The sequence below is a fragment of the Oryzias melastigma genome, linkage group LG9 (genome assembly GCF_002922805.2).
Source record: "Oryzias melastigma strain HK-1 linkage group LG9, ASM292280v2, whole genome shotgun sequence".
Classification (NCBI taxonomy): Eukaryota; Metazoa; Chordata; class Actinopteri; order Beloniformes; family Adrianichthyidae; genus Oryzias; species Oryzias melastigma.
This window is the reverse complement of record NC_050520.1, coordinates 340,953-359,892: the sequence shown is the minus strand read 5'-3', so window position 1 is coordinate 359,892 and position 18,940 is coordinate 340,953. Positions and strand designations below refer to the sequence as shown.

At 42.5% G+C, this 18,940-nt stretch overlaps 1 protein-coding gene across 1 annotated transcript in view; it reads left to right on the top strand.

The window, feature by feature from the left end:
- LOC118599126 (ubiquitin carboxyl-terminal hydrolase 32-like) overlaps nt 1-10,252 on the top strand; it is a gene marked incomplete at its 3' end in the record, with an annotated part of 63,962 nt that extends 53,710 nt beyond the window's left edge. Inside the window, 8 exon segments of the mRNA XM_036213468.1 lie at nt 6,014-6,145; nt 6,259-6,366; nt 6,573-6,688; nt 8,217-8,279; nt 9,111-9,194; nt 9,284-9,345; nt 9,629-9,731; nt 10,066-10,252. Coding sequence (XP_036069361.1) covers nt 6,014-6,145; nt 6,259-6,366; nt 6,573-6,688; nt 8,217-8,279; nt 9,111-9,194; nt 9,284-9,345; nt 9,629-9,731; nt 10,066-10,252 — 855 coding nt within the window.
- Between the last annotated feature and the right edge of the window lie 8,688 nt (nt 10,253-18,940).

Genomic DNA, 18,940 nt, shown 5'->3' with positions numbered 1-18,940 from the left:
TGTGATAAAATTTTGAGGTACTTTTCGTTCATGTGGCGGGGGTGTAATTTTGGCTCAAAGGCGCAGAAAGTTAAAGCAAAAACAATATGGTCCTTGCAGTCAGTAGACTGCTGCTGCGGGCCATAATTAAAAAAAATAGCAACAGAATAAAATTGAATTTTAGACGCAGCTCACAAGTGACTTGTGCTATTTTACAAGAGACCTGGTGACCTCTGCACTACAAGATCTCAAAGTAAAGAGAACACTGCAGAATCTAAGAGGTCTGAAGATTCACAAAATCACTAAACCACACAAACCCAGATGTTTCTGCTTTCAGGATGCAGCTAATGTGATCAGGGAGACAGGTAGGAGTGTACTTGGTGTGTCATCAGGAAAGAGAGTTGATAAGGAGACTTGGTGGTGGAATGAGGAGGTGCAGGAGTGTATACGGAGTAAGAGACTAGCTAAGAAGAAGTGGGACACTGAGAGGACTGAGGAGAGTAGACAGGAGTACAGGGAGATGCAGCGTAAGGTGAAAGTAGAGGTGTCAAAGGCCAAACAAAGAGCTTATGATGACTTGTACGCTAGGTTGGGTAGTAAGGAGGGAGAGACTGACCTGTACAGACTAGCAAGGCAGAGAGATCGAGATGGGAAGGACATGCAGCAGGTTAGGGTGATCAAGGATAGGAATGGTAATGTGGTGACAGGTGTCAGTGGTGTAATGGAAAGATGGAAAGAATACTTTGAAGACTTGATGAATGAAGAGAATGAGAGAGAACAAAGAGTAGATGATCGAAGGATAGGCGGTTCGATTCCGGCTCCCGCCAGCCAAAATGTTGTTGTGTCCTTGGGTAAGACACTTAACCCTACTTGCCTCCAGTGTGGCTCCACTGGTGTGTGAATGTGTATGAATGTCCCGGTGATGGTCAGAGGGGCCGTAGGCGCGTACTGGCAGCCACGCCTCTGTCAGCCTGCCCCAGGGCAGCTGTGGCTACAATAGTAGCTTACCGTCACCAAGTATGAATGAGGTGTGAATGAATAATGGATATACAATGTAAGCGCTTTGAGTGTCCTGAAAAGCGCAGATAAATCTTTTTATTTTTATTTAAATTCAAAGATGACAGTTTTGACAGTTTCGACTTATTTCTTGTCAAAAATGCAAAGTTAAGGTACTATTTTTTCAAAAACTATACAGTGAAAGTACACAAGTCTTTTTGAGGTGGTAGAGGGTGAACTGTAGAACAAGCATACAGTGTCCTATGCCTGGAATTATCCAGTAAGATTATTTTATTCAACTTTAAGATTGAAAACTTCCGATATTTCTTTATTAGAAATTGACAAATAAATAACTGATAAATAATACAAATCTGCATCAATAGTATACGTAGTTTTGTTAGGGGATTTTATTTTATTTGACATTTCACTTAGAGCAGATCAAACATCAACAGAAATGTTTTCCACCGGGTTTCATGCTCTGCCATAAACCGTGTAATATGGGCGCATGACTTTTTTGTAGCGCGGCTGGCTTGACCACGGCTGAACAAACAGTGGCTCACTTGACCGTTGTCAAAAATCGCTGGCAAAAGAGGGCCGTGCAGCACCTCACTTGGACTTGTTCTATTGATAACAATTATTATTTTAAATATTGAACTGTTCCCGCAGTTTCAATAAATCAGTGAGTTCCCAATAAATAATTTAAGTTGAATTTGAACTGTTTTATTTAGGATTTAATTAGGACGTTAGGGGATGGATGTCATGAGAAAAAAATTGCATTTTGGGGTTAATGCGAAAAGATTTGGTAATTTCAAAACTATTTTCAGGCATTCTTCTCTCCTAGTTTTTGTAGATTTGGTCTCAAGACATGAAAACATCATCAAAAACAACATGTTTTAGTTTGGTACATGGTTCAAATATATTTTGTTTTTATAAATAAGCCTCAATGAGCAATTTTTTTGATGTTATATATATGAGAGTATATTAATGCTTTGAGGTACTGTATAAATGTTCTATCAAATATATCTTTTGAAACTTTTCAAAAGAGTATTTTTAGGCTTTTATCTGGTTATTTTTCCAGCTGTTTTTTTTTTTTTTTTTTTTTTTAACTTTTCACTGATCCGAAAAATGATCCGAACCGTGAGTTTTGTGATCTGTAACGCACCTAATTTCTCCAGCCCTCCTACAGGGTTTCCAGTTGCACTGAAAAAAAAACTAATAAGATTTACTTAAGAAAATCCTCGTAACAATTTGCACTAACAATTATTGCTTAAATTTTACTGCATTTATGAATATAAACTTAACTTCTTTACTAGAAAATTCTATGTATTTGCATAATATTTGAATTATTATGTAAATATTATGAGGAATAATTAAGTATATATTACTGATGCAAAAAATTTGTTTTTTCAGTGTGTGATGGGCCTCTCCTTCACTTTCTTTCTGACTGCGTAAAGATCATCCAGATCCTGGCAGTCAAGTTGGTTTGTTCGTTGTCATGTTCATCACTTATAGTAAATAATCCTCAGCCTCCATCACATTTTTGAAGACTAGTAAAAATGGTTTATATAAAGCTGCAGGCAGCATAAATATAGGTAAGCTTTAATTTTCCAATTAAGGGCAGAGGGCTTGAAAAAGCATGCCTTCTCTCGTGAACCTGCATGCTGCTGTTAATCTGCCTCCTCCCTGCTTATCCTCTTAACTGTGTGCGTTTGCATGTGAGTGTGCAGGTGGGAGACAGTGACTGACACAGTCCTGGTTCATGACTCTGTCCACTCACTAAGGAAGTCAAGCTCGACTCGTAGCTTAAGTCGAATGCTAATTCTGACTGGTGCGGACCCAGAAGAAAACCTGGAGATGACGGCCTTCAGTGCAGGATGAGATTGTTTTCAGGGATGGTTGTTGTGGGGAGTGTGAGCTGCTACATGGAGGTTGTGGCAGCGCCTCTCTAAGGATGTTCCCTGGATAATGGTATGGTATCTCTGCTGTCACTCAGAGAGAGTCGCACCTCTAGGTGGGTATCAGACTGCAGGGTCCTGAACTGTCTGTGTTGGTTTGCCACCTTAGATCAGTTGTGTTTGAATCTGTAACTGTAAGTATCAAACTATGACCACATGCATACGGTTTTCACCCTTTTTTATGTGATGAGGGAAGCTTGTCAAGTTTGGAGTGCAAACTTTTTTACATTTCTGTTTTTTTGTTTCATTTTTTGTCCTTTTTTTAGCAGGTAATGTTTACAAACTTGGTTTTGAAATTTACTTGTTTTGAGATGTAACATGAGATCTTATTAAAACATTCAAACGTGTGCCAAAGGGTCAAAGTGCAGCAATCAAACATAACCTCACTATTTAAAGTCTAAGAACAACACAAAAAGAGGATCAAATGAATTGAATGAAACTAAAGTCTTTTTTTTTACCATTTTTACAGTCATACATTCCCTTCTGTTGTACCCTCAAATACAAACATTTTGTGTGTGTGTGTTTTTTTTTTTGTTGGAATTCCAGATGTTCACTTGTAACTTGTTGGATACGAACAGATTTTGAGTTGCGAGTTCTAGATGAGTGAGTTATAAATGAGCACCTTGTACTGGTTTCAGGACTATTTCAAGAATCTTTTTTAAGTTTGCAATGTCTAGTTGAGTTTGAAATGAAGAAATCTGAACTGTCCACTTCCATGACTCTGATTAAATGACTGGTACATCTCAGCACAGCAAAGGCTAGGGAAGCGAAGCAGCTATGTGTCTGAATTATGACGTGACTTGTTGGGGAAAAAGCTCTGCTAGTGGGTTGACAGGATTAAGAAGCCCAGTCCTTTTATCATGTCGTCTCCACGTATTTTGAAAGTGCTTTTTTGTGTCTTAAATTTGAACTTATTAGATCTTGAAGGAAATCAGTCACTAAGTGCTGTGAAGTTGGTCAGCCTGACCCCTCCAACATTAGAGCCTGTAATAAAGGAAATCAGAGCCTCACTCAGGGCTTAACTTACCAGCAGACAGTGTTTTTTTTCACTCCATGTGAATAGGAGCCACATTTGTCAGATTAAACTTCCAGCAGGTTGTTTTGATGGGAAGCAACGGTCCAACAGCTGCCAGGAAGCCCCGTCATTTGATTGCATGTCTATGTTTTGACACTTGTCATGTATATTGGATCCATACCAGTGGCAAGCTGACTAGCTGCTGAATCCAATTACCTTAAGCTGTGGATTACCTTGTTGTAAGGGGAGACTGGCTCGTTGACCTGGCAGAGCATCATGTAGCTTGCTATATTTGTCTGATCTGTATCACTTCATCACCAGAAGAGTCAAAAGTCAAGCCTATGGCAGTCACGTAAAGTTTACTGCTCCATCCTGCTTTGTTTACCCCGCTTTCTACCACACAAAGTGTTTACGAGCCAGGTATGTGTAGTTCTACTGTGGAAACAGTCATACAGCCACATCACTGCAGGTGGAAATGACTGTTGACTGAATGAGGAAAATACCATGTTTATAGCAGGGAAGAAGTCTTGTTCTTCCCTAAAATGACTTCCAATCAACATCTGCCAGATCCTGGTTAGACCCCAGCATGAACCCTAGTGCAGTATTTTAAACATATTTATCTGTCATGGGCTGAAAGGTTTACTGGATGAACAAGATGGTGGTTTATGAACAGATGTGCTGACAACCAGCTGCAGGAGTTCCCCCAAAATATTGTTTTTTTTGTCAGTTGTTTCATCAGTACTTGAAGTTATTTAAAGGGTCTAGATCAGAGGTCTGCAACCTTCTGCTCTTAAAGAGCCATTTGGATTGATTTCTTCCCAACTGCAAACCAGTAAGAGCCACAAAATCTTAAATCACACTTAAGAAAAATAAGTTACGGATTTATAATTATCTTTTTACTACTGACATGATACATTTAAATAAACTATTGTGATTTTTTTTGGCATCAATAAAGCATAAACATGAAGAGAAAATAGCTTTTAAAAATATGCAATGGTTTATAACTTTTGACAGAGCTTTGAATTGCTTCCTTTCAAAATAAAAGACACCCTACATCATAGGATCATGTCAATACATTGAATGCAGTAGGAAGTGTAAAGTCATCAATGAAAAAAACTGTTTTACTGTTTCTGGAGCATTTCAGCCACAAATACATAAGTATAACCAACAAAAACTAAATCACAGCTAATAAAGAGACCTCTACCATATATTAAACCATGAGGAACACTTGAAATCCTTGAATTTGTTCAAAAATAGAAAATCTTTTTCATAATCCAGTGAATTATAGCTTAATTTAGCTTTAATTCTGGTTACTGACAACAAATGGATTGTCTATGATAAATGAAGCTCAAACGAAGTCTAAATGCCTCAGTATGATGTTGATAAACTACAAAGGACTGATGCAGAATTACAGCTACTGTTGTTAGGATCCTCGTTGGATGATTCATACCGTCATTCAACTGTTTGTCAATAAGTTGTATAAAGTTTAGGTTAATTACTTTTTTAACTTTACTAATTACTTTCTTTTTCCTTTGCAGTTACTTCATTATTCTTTCAATAAAATAAAAACATTTTATTTTAACCAAAAACCCACATGTGGCTCCGTAACCGCAGATTGCACACCTCTGTCCTATACCATGCTTTTCTTAAGTCTTTAAGAGTAAACTATATCCATATATTATAAATATATTATATATTATACCTTCGGCACACTAAAGAGCACATTATTTATGAAGTATGAGTTATTTTTGTGAACTCTTTTCATACCCGGAAGTAAAACCCCTCGATCTCTGAGGTTCCGCCTTTTCGCCCATTTTACTATGTCTCTTTAATATCATTCTCACAGTTTATTGGAGTTACATGTTGGTATGTTGGATAAAACTGTCACAGTTTATTAAATCTTTTGAATCTGTCAAAATGTCAAAATTCTGCCAGATTTGTCTGATGTCTTCTTAATTAGTTAAAGGTGAAACTGAGCTTTGGTACACAAAGATGCAGAAACATCTGCATGTCAGTAAGCCTGTCTACAGTCCAGGTCTCTGACTCCTCCTCTCTTGTGCTCCTTCAGTGGAGGAGTCTGACATTATAGACTTGGAGAAGCGTTACTGGCTGCTGAAAGCTCAGTCAAGAACCGGCCGCTTTGACTTGGAAACCTTTGTCCCGCTGGTCTCTCCTCCAATCCACGCCTCATTGAGCGAAGGTAAAGCCTGCTTTACTCATCTCTAGCATTCTCTTGCTTTTATTCTAAGTGTTGTGGAAATGCTCCAGAGGCGGATTCTGTGCTTACCGTGTTTGCATTACCTTGTTTTGCAGGCTTGTTTCATGCCTTTGATGAAAATCGGGACAATCACATCGACTTTAAAGAGATCTCCTGTGGACTCTCTGCCTGCTGTCGGGGGCCCATCGCTGAAAGGCAGAAATGTAAGATGAAATGCATGGATGCAGAGGAATGAATCCCCGAAGCTTCACATGATCAATCTTGTGCTTCAGAAGAGCCTTTTTCTTAAATCCAAGCTTAAAGTTCAAATGCTATTTTGGGAAGTGTTGAAAGTCTGTGTAGCCTCAACTTTTCTGTCATCTAGATCTTCCCTGGAGCCCCTGATAACATTTGCTTATTTTCCTGCCAGTTTGCTTCAAGGTGTTTGATGTGGACCGAGATGGGGTTCTATCTCGAGATGAACTGCATGAGATGGTGGTGGCCCTGCTGGAGGTGTGGAAGGACAATCGCACGGACACTCTCCCCGTGAGTAAACCTGTTGGCTGTACCATGGTCACTGAAGAGAACTAACTCAATAAAACATGCCGGACTGTCCGGGAGGAAATATTTTTCTGCCAATGACACTTGATTGAAAGAGTAGCAAGTGTGGCTTTTGACTAGTTTACATTTTAGATAAATTCCCAAAATTTTAAGTTTATGCTTGGAAGCCCAGTGAAAGATTCCGGGTATAAATAACTGTACTGTGAATGGTTTTTAGGAATGCTTATTACATACATTTAGCTTCCAATGAGCCAGGTGTTGTAAAGTGTCAAAGTAGTCCATACATAATATTCTCCACGCTTCATAAAAGCTCTTTTTTCAGTCGAGCAGTATCTTCTGTATGTCTTCTGTATTTCAGTACAAGTATGAACTGAACATGACTCTCAAAGTGCTTTCACGCTGACTGACTTCTGCACGTTCACTCACACAAACAAATAAACACACTTTTACACACTGATGGGGGCAGCTGTGCTGCTAAACCCAACCCGCCAGAGACAACCAGGAGTTCTTACCCAGGTAATATCACTGCATGAGTGTGAAGGAACTGCTGTTTCCTCAAGTCAGTGTCTCAAGTTGAAGGTGTTTGTTTGGAGTTATCTTCTCAAAAACCCTAAAACATTAAACAACTTATTAAAGAAAAAGGAAGTCATTCAAATCCTCTAAAGGTGGCTAGATCAAAGTACTGGTCTACTAAAGACACAAAAACATGTTCTATAGTTTTTCCAAGAGGCCTCAAAACTTCTGATCCAGACCTTCTGTTAGAGCAGGGGTCTGCAACCTGCTGGTCCAGAGCCACATGTGTCTCTTTTAACCCTCCACTGTGGCTCTGTAGTTTAAAAAAAAGTAAACAGAACCAGAATTCTTATTTTTGAACAAACTCAAGGATTTTAAGTGCACCATATTGTTAGAAAAATACAGTGTCAATTAACCAGCTCTAATTTAAAAAGTAGTTAACTGGATTTATGAATTTCAGGCTGAGATGCACCACAAAAAGTAAAATCAACAGTTTTTCCCCTTTAAATCACTGCTGACATCACACTACACATTACTACTTTTTCATTATTATATTTTAATATTTAATTCATAGTTATCATAATAGAATCAATTAAATATTAGTGCAAATCAGCATCTCACTTTTCTAAAGCATGATTTAAGACTTTATGGCTCCTATTGGGTTGTAGTTGTTGAGAAAGCGACTCTAAAGGCTCTTTAAGTGTTGAAGGATGCAGACCCCTGATTTAGATCATCTATGTACATGGAGAGCTCAGAGGAACGGCTCCTTGCTGATCTGTAGCTCTTGCTCGATTGAGAGGATCCAACATTCTGTATGTCCAAAGCTCAGACATTGATCTGATTCAAACATGTTATTGATAAACTTTGTATGATCAAAAGGATCTCACCATACAATTGGATTTATTCTTTAATACTTTCTGATTTTTAACCCCAAAGATCATATTTTCACCCTCAGTGCTGACTGAATGTCTGCTTTTGGTGTTTCCCTCTATGCTTCCAGGAGCTGAACAGCAGTGTGTCGGACATAGTTGAGGAGATCCTCAAGATGCACAACACCACTGAGGTGAGAAGTGACTGCTCTTTCAGCTCTGTTACAGCACCAGTATGCCCACACAGCCAAGAAAAAGAATCATTTTTTGTCTTTAACTCACTGACATGTGACTCATATTTGCTATACTTGTTGTATTTTCCTTTCATTGTTTTCAGTACATAAAAGGTTTCAGTCTGCTTCCAGCTTGTCTTTATAGTGGGAGTGGACATAAGGCCCTCTTGGACTGTACACCCACCTTTTATCTGCACCTCTTTGTGCATTTGAACTCAGGTGTTGTCTGCACACAGGTAGACTGTCACTGTCACCTGAGAAGTTCAGCTTCAGTTATACAATTTAATATAGGCAAAGTATAATTTATGCTACAAAGCTTATTCTCCTTTTAGCAAAAAAAAATAATTTTAACATGATTATATTAATGATTATAAAATAATAATATGGATGGTCTGCCTCCTCCTTAACTGGGAGGTGGCAGACAGAGGGATGCTGGTGAACCTGACGTGGATCATTAATGACCCCTCCTGACTCCTGCACCACATTGTCTAGGCTCTAAGCGCTGTCTTGTTCCTGCTGAGGCACTTAATGCCAATTTTACAGTAAGCAGATGCATGATTTGAAGATTAAAACGTGTCAGTATTTTCTCATCTTTTAGGATATTTATATCAGGTATAGCAAAGACGTGTCCCCCTTGTGGGATGAATCAAGCTTTTCTTATTGTGTATTGTTATGTAAAATATTGTCAAAGAGTTTTGTAATACCTTTAGAACTTGATAGTTTGCACCCTTCACTGATAAGTGTTGAGCCTGTGCCATGTGCTGACCTTTGTGTTGTTGGAACCCTCATTAGCAGGGTCACCTGACTCTGGAGGACTACCAAATCTGGAGCGTGAAGAGCGCCCTGGCCAATGAGTTCTTGAACCTGCTCTTCCAGGTGTGTGTACCGACATCCAAAGCTGCAGCAGACACCAGCGGTGCATGCTGATTACCCTTTCACTGTTCTGTGTTTTTGGTCTGCTGCAGGTCTGCCACATAGTTTTGGGGCTCAGGCCTGCTACTCCAGAGGAGGAGGGGCAAATCATCAGGTACATATTTAAGTTGTGTTCGATTCTATTGAGGTTTCTGACACCGTCAACTAATTTTAGAGGAGCACATAAACTGAAGTAGATGTTGGATTTCTCTGTATTCGCTTTAAAATGTAGAGGTGTAAGCTTTCGGCTAAAATCATCTCCATGTGTCATGTTTCCTGCTCCATAGCTAGAGGAGTTACTGTGCCCCTGATGTGAAATAAAACGATGAATGAAGTGCATCCTCTTTACAATGACTTGTTGTGGTTAACATGAGGGGGTTGGATTTGTGTTATCTCAGGGGTTGGTTGGAGAGGGAGAGCAGACATGGACTGCAGCAGGGCCAGAACTGGTTCCTCATCTCCACTCTGTGGTGGCAGACATGGAAGGACTACGCCAAATATGTAAGTTCACCTGGGAGCAGCAATCTCTTCTAGTTCCTTACTCCGGGCTCCATGTCCCAAACAGTCCCGCTGGGTTGCTCCCATTCAAAGCCTGTGATTCAAAAATTCAAACCTGGCCAGTAAATCATTTTTGATTAGGTTACCACAGATAATCTCAACACACCTCCATAGGATAGAAATGGATACAAAGGTATTAAAGTGAAGGAGCCCTTTTATTGAAAATCTTTGATTTCTTTGATTCATCTTCTGACATTTTCATGTCCTAGGGACAATCATATCTCTGTGTCGACTTCAGTTGGTGACAGGCAGCTGTTGTTTATGTTTTCCTTTGCAGGAGCAGAAGGGCATCGTGGTGGAGCAGCCGTCCATCCTCAGCTCTTTCAGAAGCCCTCTGGCCACAGCCACTGTCCAGCCGGCCCCACCTGAGAGACCGGGAGGACTGGGGTCCTTCAGCTCTGTCAGCCCCATTGAGGAGAGGTCCCCTGATGCTGTGTCCAGCGCCTCTGAGGCCACAGAGTCTGGTAAGTCATCAGCAGATCAGTCTGGGTGGACTTGAGGGTTTTCCATCATTTTTATGACAAGCAGGGCTTCCACAAACGATTATTTTAATAGTCCACTAATCACAAGGGGTGTAACGGATCACGGATAATCCGTGGTCCGTACGGATCAGAAGCCACGGTTCGGGACACGTGTGTACCCCAGACCACTCCAACCCCCACCCCCAGCGAGCGCACACACCTCGGGCTCTCATAATTTAAATCAATTGTCCGTCAAATTCATGTAAATTCTCTTTGTTTTGACCAGCGCTGAAGTAACAGCTTCATGGCTGTCTTAAAGTCTGTTCTCCTGAATCTCCTGCCGCGTGTGGGAGGAGCTTCCAGGGTTTTTCCTGAATAGAGAATTTGGTGTCGGCCACCACCATCTCCTGGGAAAGAGGGGAAGGTGGCGGATTCTAGGAGCCCAGACTGAGAGAGGGTCCACGGAGGCCCCGAATGATGACAAAATGATACAACAGAAAAATAATTTCAGTAAACCAATAACCAATATATATTCGCAAATATTTTGATTTTAATGTCAAGGTAGCAATAATTATATATTTTTGGAAACATCATTCTTCAGACCCCCCTTCCTCTTAATTGAAAATGGTTCGGTCCGATTGGATTTTACTTCCACAGGTGAGCTGTTTGTGACCGACAGACCCACAGAGTTTGAGGGAGAGAAGATACGCTTTAAAATCAGGAGTTTAAAACCTGATTTAGAGGAGAACCTCCATGAAAAAAGAAAAAAGGAGACAGTCTGTCTATTGCCGCACTGGGGGTGAAAGAGGAGAGAAGAGACTGTGCGTGCTCGTAAACGGACAGGGGGTTGGGGGCATCCAGTTATAGTTCTGGAGTTGAAGTGATGAATTTGAGGGTTTTGTTAAAATATTCGCCTGAAGCTTTTGTATAGAGCTTCAAACCAGAATAATTTGTTGTTTTATTGTGTATCAATGTTTTATTGTGTATCAATATACGGTTTGTTAGTTAAATTGAGCCATTTATGTTTTTTAATGAGGTGATCTAATAATAGTAAAATATGTAAATTGAAAGAATGTTCAATAAAGTTTATGAAAAAAAAATAGTAAAATAAACCTGTTAAGGTATGCAAATCTGAAGTTGCGCCTTTACTCAACTTCATAATGAATGACGCGGATGGATAGATATTTCTGGATTCAAAGAATCTCCCAGTTAAGAGCAGCAGCTGTCCTGCAAAGGAGAAAGACGCTCCATAATGGACATGATTTTATGGCAAGCCAAACAGATCAAAAATGCAGGCGCAACAGTGCCACGTTTTACAGATAATTATTATTATTTTAAATATTTAAATGTTCCCATAGTTAGTTTCATTAAAGCAATTGATAACAAAATAATGTTTTAACTGTTTTATTTATTAATTAATTTGAACGCTAGGCGAGTGGGACCAGAATATTTGTATTCTAAGGGGAACTCCAGATAGATTTGGTATTTTCAACACTATTTTTAAGCATTCTTTTCTCTCAGTTTTTGTAGATTTGGTCGCAAGATGTGCAAATATAGCCAGAAACTACATGTTTTAACATTTTGTTTGTGTTCAAACTTTAAAGATGTTTTGTTTTAATAAATAGGCCTCAATTAGCAACATTTTTGATGTTGCATATATAAATATTGTGTGTGGGAAGTACTTTATATTCATATTGAATATATTATTTGAAGCGTTTCCAAAAATTAATTTAGCATTCATATTGTCTTTTTTTTTTTTCTTAACTTTTTACTGATCCGAAAAATGATCCGAACCGTGACACGATCCGAACCGTGAGTTTTGTGATCCGTTACACCCCTACTAATCACCGATAATTTTTTCCAATTAGTCGACTAATCAGGTCATGCGCAAAGTGGATTTAAAAAACACACATTAACCTTTAAACTAACTAAAAAAAGTTATATAGCATTACCTGTGATAATGCTAGTGTGAATGCTGTAAGCGGAATTTGGCAGCTGGAGATTCTGAAATTGAAAGGTAACAACGCTGAAGCTGATAGCCATCTAAAATATTAGTTATCAGCCAAAAAAAAAATGAAAAGAGCCTAAATTACTTACTTATCTTACTTCCTGCTTTGCTACAGTGCGGACGCACATTGCTTTGCTCCCTCTTCTTGTTACGGCTAGAGTTCATGAACCCAAATGCAGAGAAGGCTTGGACGCAGAAGGATAAATCAGATACTTTTAATGGAAAAACTACAGAATAACCTGACAAAGAAAACCTAGAACCTCACAAACGCTCCAACACAGAGACATGAACCAAGAGAACTTAAATAGGCAAACAACTAAATGAACTGATAGGATGCAGGTGTGAACTCCTCCACCAGGGACCACAGGAAGTGGGTCAGGCAGCAAGGAGGAGCCACAGAAAACTGCAGAAAACAAGACAGAGAAAAGGGAACTATACACACAGAACATGTCATAACCCCCCCTCGATGTCTGGCTACCAGACGGGCGACAGGGTTGGCTGGGATTGACACGATGAAACTGGGCAATGACGTCCTTGTCTAGAATATGACGCTCGGGCACCCACTAACGATGCTCAGGGCCGTAACCCTCCCAGTCCACTAGATATTGTACTCCCCGTCCCCGTCTCCGGGAGGCAAGAAGCTTGTTGACGGTGTACACAGGGCCCTCTTCCACAAAACGCGACGGAGGTGGTTCCAAGTCAGAGGATTGAAGAGGACTCTTCCGCGCCGGCTTCAACTTGCTGACGTGAAACACTGGATGGACCCTAAAGGCAGAGGGAAGAGCCAACCTCACAGCAACCGGGTTGATGATTGCAGTTATGGAGAAAGGTCCAAGGAACCGTGGATGCAGTTTCCTAGACCCTCCCTTCAGAGGAATGTCAGAGGAGGAAAGCCAAACTTCATCGCCCACCTTATACTCAGGTGCTGCGGACCGGCGGCGGTTCGCGACCGCAGAGAGCCGCTCCTGGTTCTTCAGCAGACTGGCTTTAAATGTCATCCAGGTACGTTGGCAACGACAAACAAAAGCAGCTGGGCCAGAAGTGGATGCTAGTTGTTCCTGATGAGGAAAGAGTGGGGGCTGGTATCCATAGGCTGCCTGGAAAGGGGAGAAGCCAGAAGAATTTATTAAGGAGTTGTGGGCATACTCTGCCCATGGAAGCTGCTTGGCCCATGTGCTGGAATTCTTGCCACACATGGCACGCAGGGTGGTCTCCAAATCCTGGTTATAGCGCTCCACTTGACCGTTGGTTTGTGGGTGGAACCCAGAACTCAAGCTAAGTTTGATCCCCAAGAGCTTGCAGAACTCCCTCCAGTAGTCTGCCATGAACTGGGGTCCACGATCTGAAACAATGTTGACAGGGAGACCATGCAGTCGAAACACATTCCTAGACAACACTTCTGCCAACTCCTTAGCAGTGGGTAATTTCTGGAGGGGGACTGCATGGGCTAATTTGGAGAACCTGTCAACAATGGTCAGAATCACAGAAAAGCCTGTGGATCTCGAGAGTCCTGTGATAAAATCCATGGCAATATGGGACCATGGTTTGGAGGGCACTGGTAGAGAGTGTAGGAGACCGGCAGGAGGTCGTCGGGACACCTTGACACTAGCACACGTAGGACACGAAGAAACAAATGCCCTGATATCAGACGACATAGTGGGCCACCAGAATCGTTGTCCAACTAAAAAGGAAGTCCGGGTGACACCAGGGTGGCAGGCCAAACGAGAGCTGTGTCCCCATTTCAGAACCTGAGAATGGAGACTCGATGGGACAAACAAACAATGAGTGGGACAACCAGCTGGTACCTCTGTGTCAGGGGATATAGAGGCTTTAACCTTCCGCTCAAGAGCCCACCTTGTTGTGGCCAACACCATGTTTTGAGGGAGAATGGTGCACTCCTGCTCAGAAATCCCAGAGTAGTTTTCATCCTGGTATTGCCGAGACAGAGCATCTGGCTTGACGTTCTCTTGCTTCCAGGTCGATTGGACGGGGAAAACCTGAATCTGTCAAAAAACAAAGCCCATTGAGCCTGGCGGGAGATAAGTCTCTTGGCAGTTCTTATATATTCCAGGTTTTTGTGATCTGTCCATACGAGGAATGGGTGTTCAGCTCCCTCCAACCAGTGACGCCATTCCTCAAGTGCTAATTTAACTGCAAGGAGCTCTCTGTTCCCTATGTCGTAGTTTCTCTCTGCAGGATTGAGCTTTTAGGAGAAATACGCGCAGGGGTGTACTTTACTGTCAGACGCTCTCCGGGACAACACAGCACCCACCCCAGTGTCAGAAGCATCTACCTCCACGATGAATTGTTTGGAGGTGTCTGGCTGAACTAGAATAGGGGCCACAGAGAAACGTCTTTTTAGCTCCGAAAATGCTTTGTCAGCCTCATCGTCCCAGAGGAAACGTACCTTTCCAGAAGTCAGTTTATGGAGAGGAGCAGCAACGACACTGAAGTTCCTGATGAACCGCCTGTAGAAGTTAGAGAAGCCAAGAAAACGCTGGAGCTGTTTCCGTCCCGTTGGCATAGGCCATTCTGTGACTGCTTTGACCTTGGCATTGTCCATCTGAACGGACCCTGGAGAGATCACATGACCGAGAAATATTGTCTTGTTGGTGTGAAACTCACATTTCTCGGCCTTGCAGTACAGCTTGTTTTCCAGAAGGCGCTGAAGAACTGCTCGGACATGCTGCACATGGGTTTCTGAGTCTGGGTAGAAGATCGGGATGTCGTTGAGGTAAACAAACACAAACTTATTGATCATGTCCCCAAGAACGTCATTTATGAGGTACTGAAACACAGCTGGAGTGTTAGTTAACCCAAAGGGCATCACTAAGTACTCAAAATGTCCACTGGGTGTGTTGAAAGCGGTTTTCCACTCATCCCCCTCTCGTATCCGCACCAAGTGGTAGGCACTGTGGAGATCCAACTTGGTGAAGATGATGGCCCCCTTCAACAAATCGAAAGCAGTGCTTAGCAGGGGAAGAGGGTAGGTGTTGCGTACTGTGATGCTGTTAAGTCCCCTATAGTCAATACAGGGACGCAAACCACCATCACGCTTTCCAACAAAGAAAAAACCTACTCCTGCTGGTGAGGAGGATGGGTGAATGATTCCTGCCTGGAGACTCTCCTGAAGGTATTGATCCATTGCTTCTCGCTCCAGAGGGCTTAAAGGGTACATGTGACCTTTGGGTGGTTGGGCTCCTGGGAACAGGTCAATGAAGCAATCATAGGGGCGGTGTGGAGGAAGGGACTTAGCTAGAGTCTTACAGAACGCATCACCTAAGTCATGATACACAAGAGGGACTGGCGAGATCAGGAGGCTCTGGGAAAGGGGTGTTCTGGACAGAAGAACGTAAAACAGCAGCATTCAAACAGTTCAATAAACAGAACGAACTCCAAGACAAAATCCTACCAGAAACCCAGTCAATGTGAGGACTATGTCGACACAGCCATGGATAGCCCAAAATTATAGAAGGCTTCATAGTCACAACCACAAAAAAAGACATCAGTTCAGTATGATTACCAGACACAGTCACTTTAACAGGAACTGTCCGAGCAGATACTCTGTGAATAAGAGTTCCGTTAATGGCATTGATGGATACAGCAGCAGGTAAAGGTTCTATAGGTATCTGCAGTCTGTCCACCACCTCCTGGGACATCAGGTCCCCATCAGACCCAGAGTCAATGAGGGTCTCAAACTCACCCTGCCGCAGGTTACAAGCCACCAAGATCCTCGTCGGTGGCCGAGAGGGTGGGGATAGACACCCCACGCCCACCTGCATGGGCTCTGGAAAGGGCTCGGAAGATGGGTCCTTGTTCAGGCGCTGAAGGCGGGCAGAGTCAGAGTGCATTGACCTTGGTTGTTGGCAATGCACATTAAGATCCGGAACGGGCCGTTCATGGAGTCTCTCCCTCATCCGTCGGTCTATCCGAGCTGCTAAGTCAATTAGTTCCTCCAGATCCTCAGGTACCTCCCTCGCTGCTAGCTCGTCTTTTAAAGAGCTAGAGAGACCTTGGCAGAACAAGTCCACAAGCGCCCCGTCTGGCCATCGAGTACTGGCAGCAAGCGTGCGAAACTCCACTGCATAATCCAAAACGGTACTGGACCCCTGGGAGAGCTGTAGGAGTTGGGAAGCAGCAGCTCGATGTGGCGTGGAAGGGTTAAAAACAGTCAAAAGTTGTGAAGATAAGGCACTGAAGGAGCTGCAATGAGGAGCCGCTCGATCCCATTCAGCCAACCCCCATCGCTTGGCTCTGCCAGTCAAAAAATTTAAAGCGTAAGCTACCTTCCTATTCTCCGAAGGGAACTCACTGGGGTTGAATTCGAACTGGAGCCGGCATGATGCTAGAAATGGTTGGAAATCCACAGCCGTCCCATCAAACAGTTCAGGAGGACCAAGTCTTATTTGGCGGGGTGGAGGTGAAGGGTGCTCCAGAAGCGTCAGGCGGTTGGGAAGCTCCAAGAGTCCAGACATGCAGCCACGTAAGTCCTGAACTGACTCTGCTGGGTTTGACATGGTTGGAGCGTAATGTTACGGCTAGAGTTCATGAACCCAAATGCAGAGAAGGCTTGGACGCAGAAGAATAAATCAGATACTTTTAATGGAAAAACTACAGAATAACCTGACAAGATAAACCTAGAACTTCACAAACGCTCCAACAGAGACATGAACCAAGAGAACTTAAATAGGCAAACAACTAAATGAACTGATAGGATGCAGGTGTGAACTCCTCCACCAGGAACCACAGGAAGTAGGTCAGGCAGCAAGGAGGAGCCACAGAAAACTGCAGAAAACAAGACAGAGAAAAGGGAACTAAACACACAGAACATGTCACTTCTGCTTTTAATTTTCGCTGATTATTTTCATTTTTTCTTTTTTAATCCCACCAGCAATAACTTCTGAATACTTTTAAACCATCGGGTAAGATTTATTTTTTTTCTTTTTTACTCTAAACAAAAGGATTTTTTCCCACATTTCTCTTAAAACATTTTATCTTGAGCACTACGTGTACTTGGCCTTCACATAGCTGAAGCCTGATATACGGAGCAGCAGCTAATACAAGGCTAACTAGCAACAAGATGCCTTCCCTTTCCACAAAGGATTACCAAGACCTTCTTGAGAAGATTACAGCGCTGGAAACAAAGGTTCGCCACATAGAAGTGAACGTGGAGGTAAATGGACTTCATGGAAACAACACAACTTTGCCACTACCTCATCTCAGCAGAGAAGAGAAAGCTAACACGCAGCTAAATGGCACAGATTCTACGGAGAGAAAGACAACATCTGTGGACAATAACAAACAATCGAAAGATAATCCTCCCTGGAACCATCTTGGAGCAAAGCCAAAAAGCAAACCAAGCAGCTCGAGTTGGAGGACATGGGAGGACTGACCCCCCGCGGAGAGCTGAAGCCTCTGAGGCTGACTGGCCTTCTCTTCCTACGAGACAGAGGACCTCATCTACTCCCGTACACCGAAGGACAGGAAAGAACCCAAGCACGAACGGAGCGGTGACGCTACAAAACAGATTTGCTCCACTGTCAGATGACCCCGGATTACCCAACGACCATCCACTGGAAAGCAGCACGAGGAGGACCTGTAACCCATCAGAAGGTAAACGGCCAGAAAGAAAGCTTAAGGCTCGGCCTGAGACTCTGATTGTGGGTGATTCCACTGTAAAAGATGTTCAGTGGTTCTGCAGCAGAAACACTAAAGTCCTGTGCTTTCCAAACGATATGGTCAGTGACATGCAGGAGAGAATACTGCAAACTGTGGCAAAGTATCCGACAGTACAAAACATTGTACTACACACAGGGTCAAATGATGTGTCCAAGCAAAAATCTGAAGTTTTAAAGCAAGACTTCACTGGACTGATAAGAACTGTGAGCTCCATGAATCCAACTTTGTTTATCACCGGTCCCATTTCAACTATTCGAGGAGGAGAAGAGAGATTCAGCAGGCTGTTGGCACTGAACAGGTGGCTTTCTGCGACATGTGGTGACAGGAATTCATTTCATCAACAACTTTCACATTTTCTGGGAACGCAAACATCTTTTTACAGAAAATTGATTCAGTTTAAACAAATCAGGAGTTAAACTGTTCTCCTCCAATCTCTTCTACTTCCTGCGTCATGCCAAGACTGAGATAAATTTATCTGAGTCTCAAGGCCAGACACAGACTGGATCCACACAAGGAACGGAGCTGCCCCCACTGGAGGAAAACATAAACATCTTCACCCCACCTGAAATCACCGAGCAGATGATGGAGCGAGTCGGGATTGGGCTTCGATCTACCCCTGTGGCCAATCCATTTTTGTCCCCCATAACTCTGTCACCAGAACGTTCGAAGGGACGACGTAAAGCCCCACGCTCTCCTGTACAACATCATATCCTGTCCCTGCAGTCAGATGTTTGATGTGTTGAGGGTCCAGGCTGTGAAAATACCAACAGTCATGATGTTCTCCAGAAAAACCTGGGACCCTGTTCTCTAGAAACACACACCGTTTCTGTACTTGTCACTAACAGGAGGAATGTAATCTGGCCAAAACTCAAACAAAGAACTTTAAAAGAGGTAAACATTTCCTCTGCGCGAAAACACTTCCGGTAAGATGGCGTAGAGGAGACACGCTAAGTCTGAGGCTCCTATACTCGGTTTATCAAAACTCCACGAATGCAATACAAAAC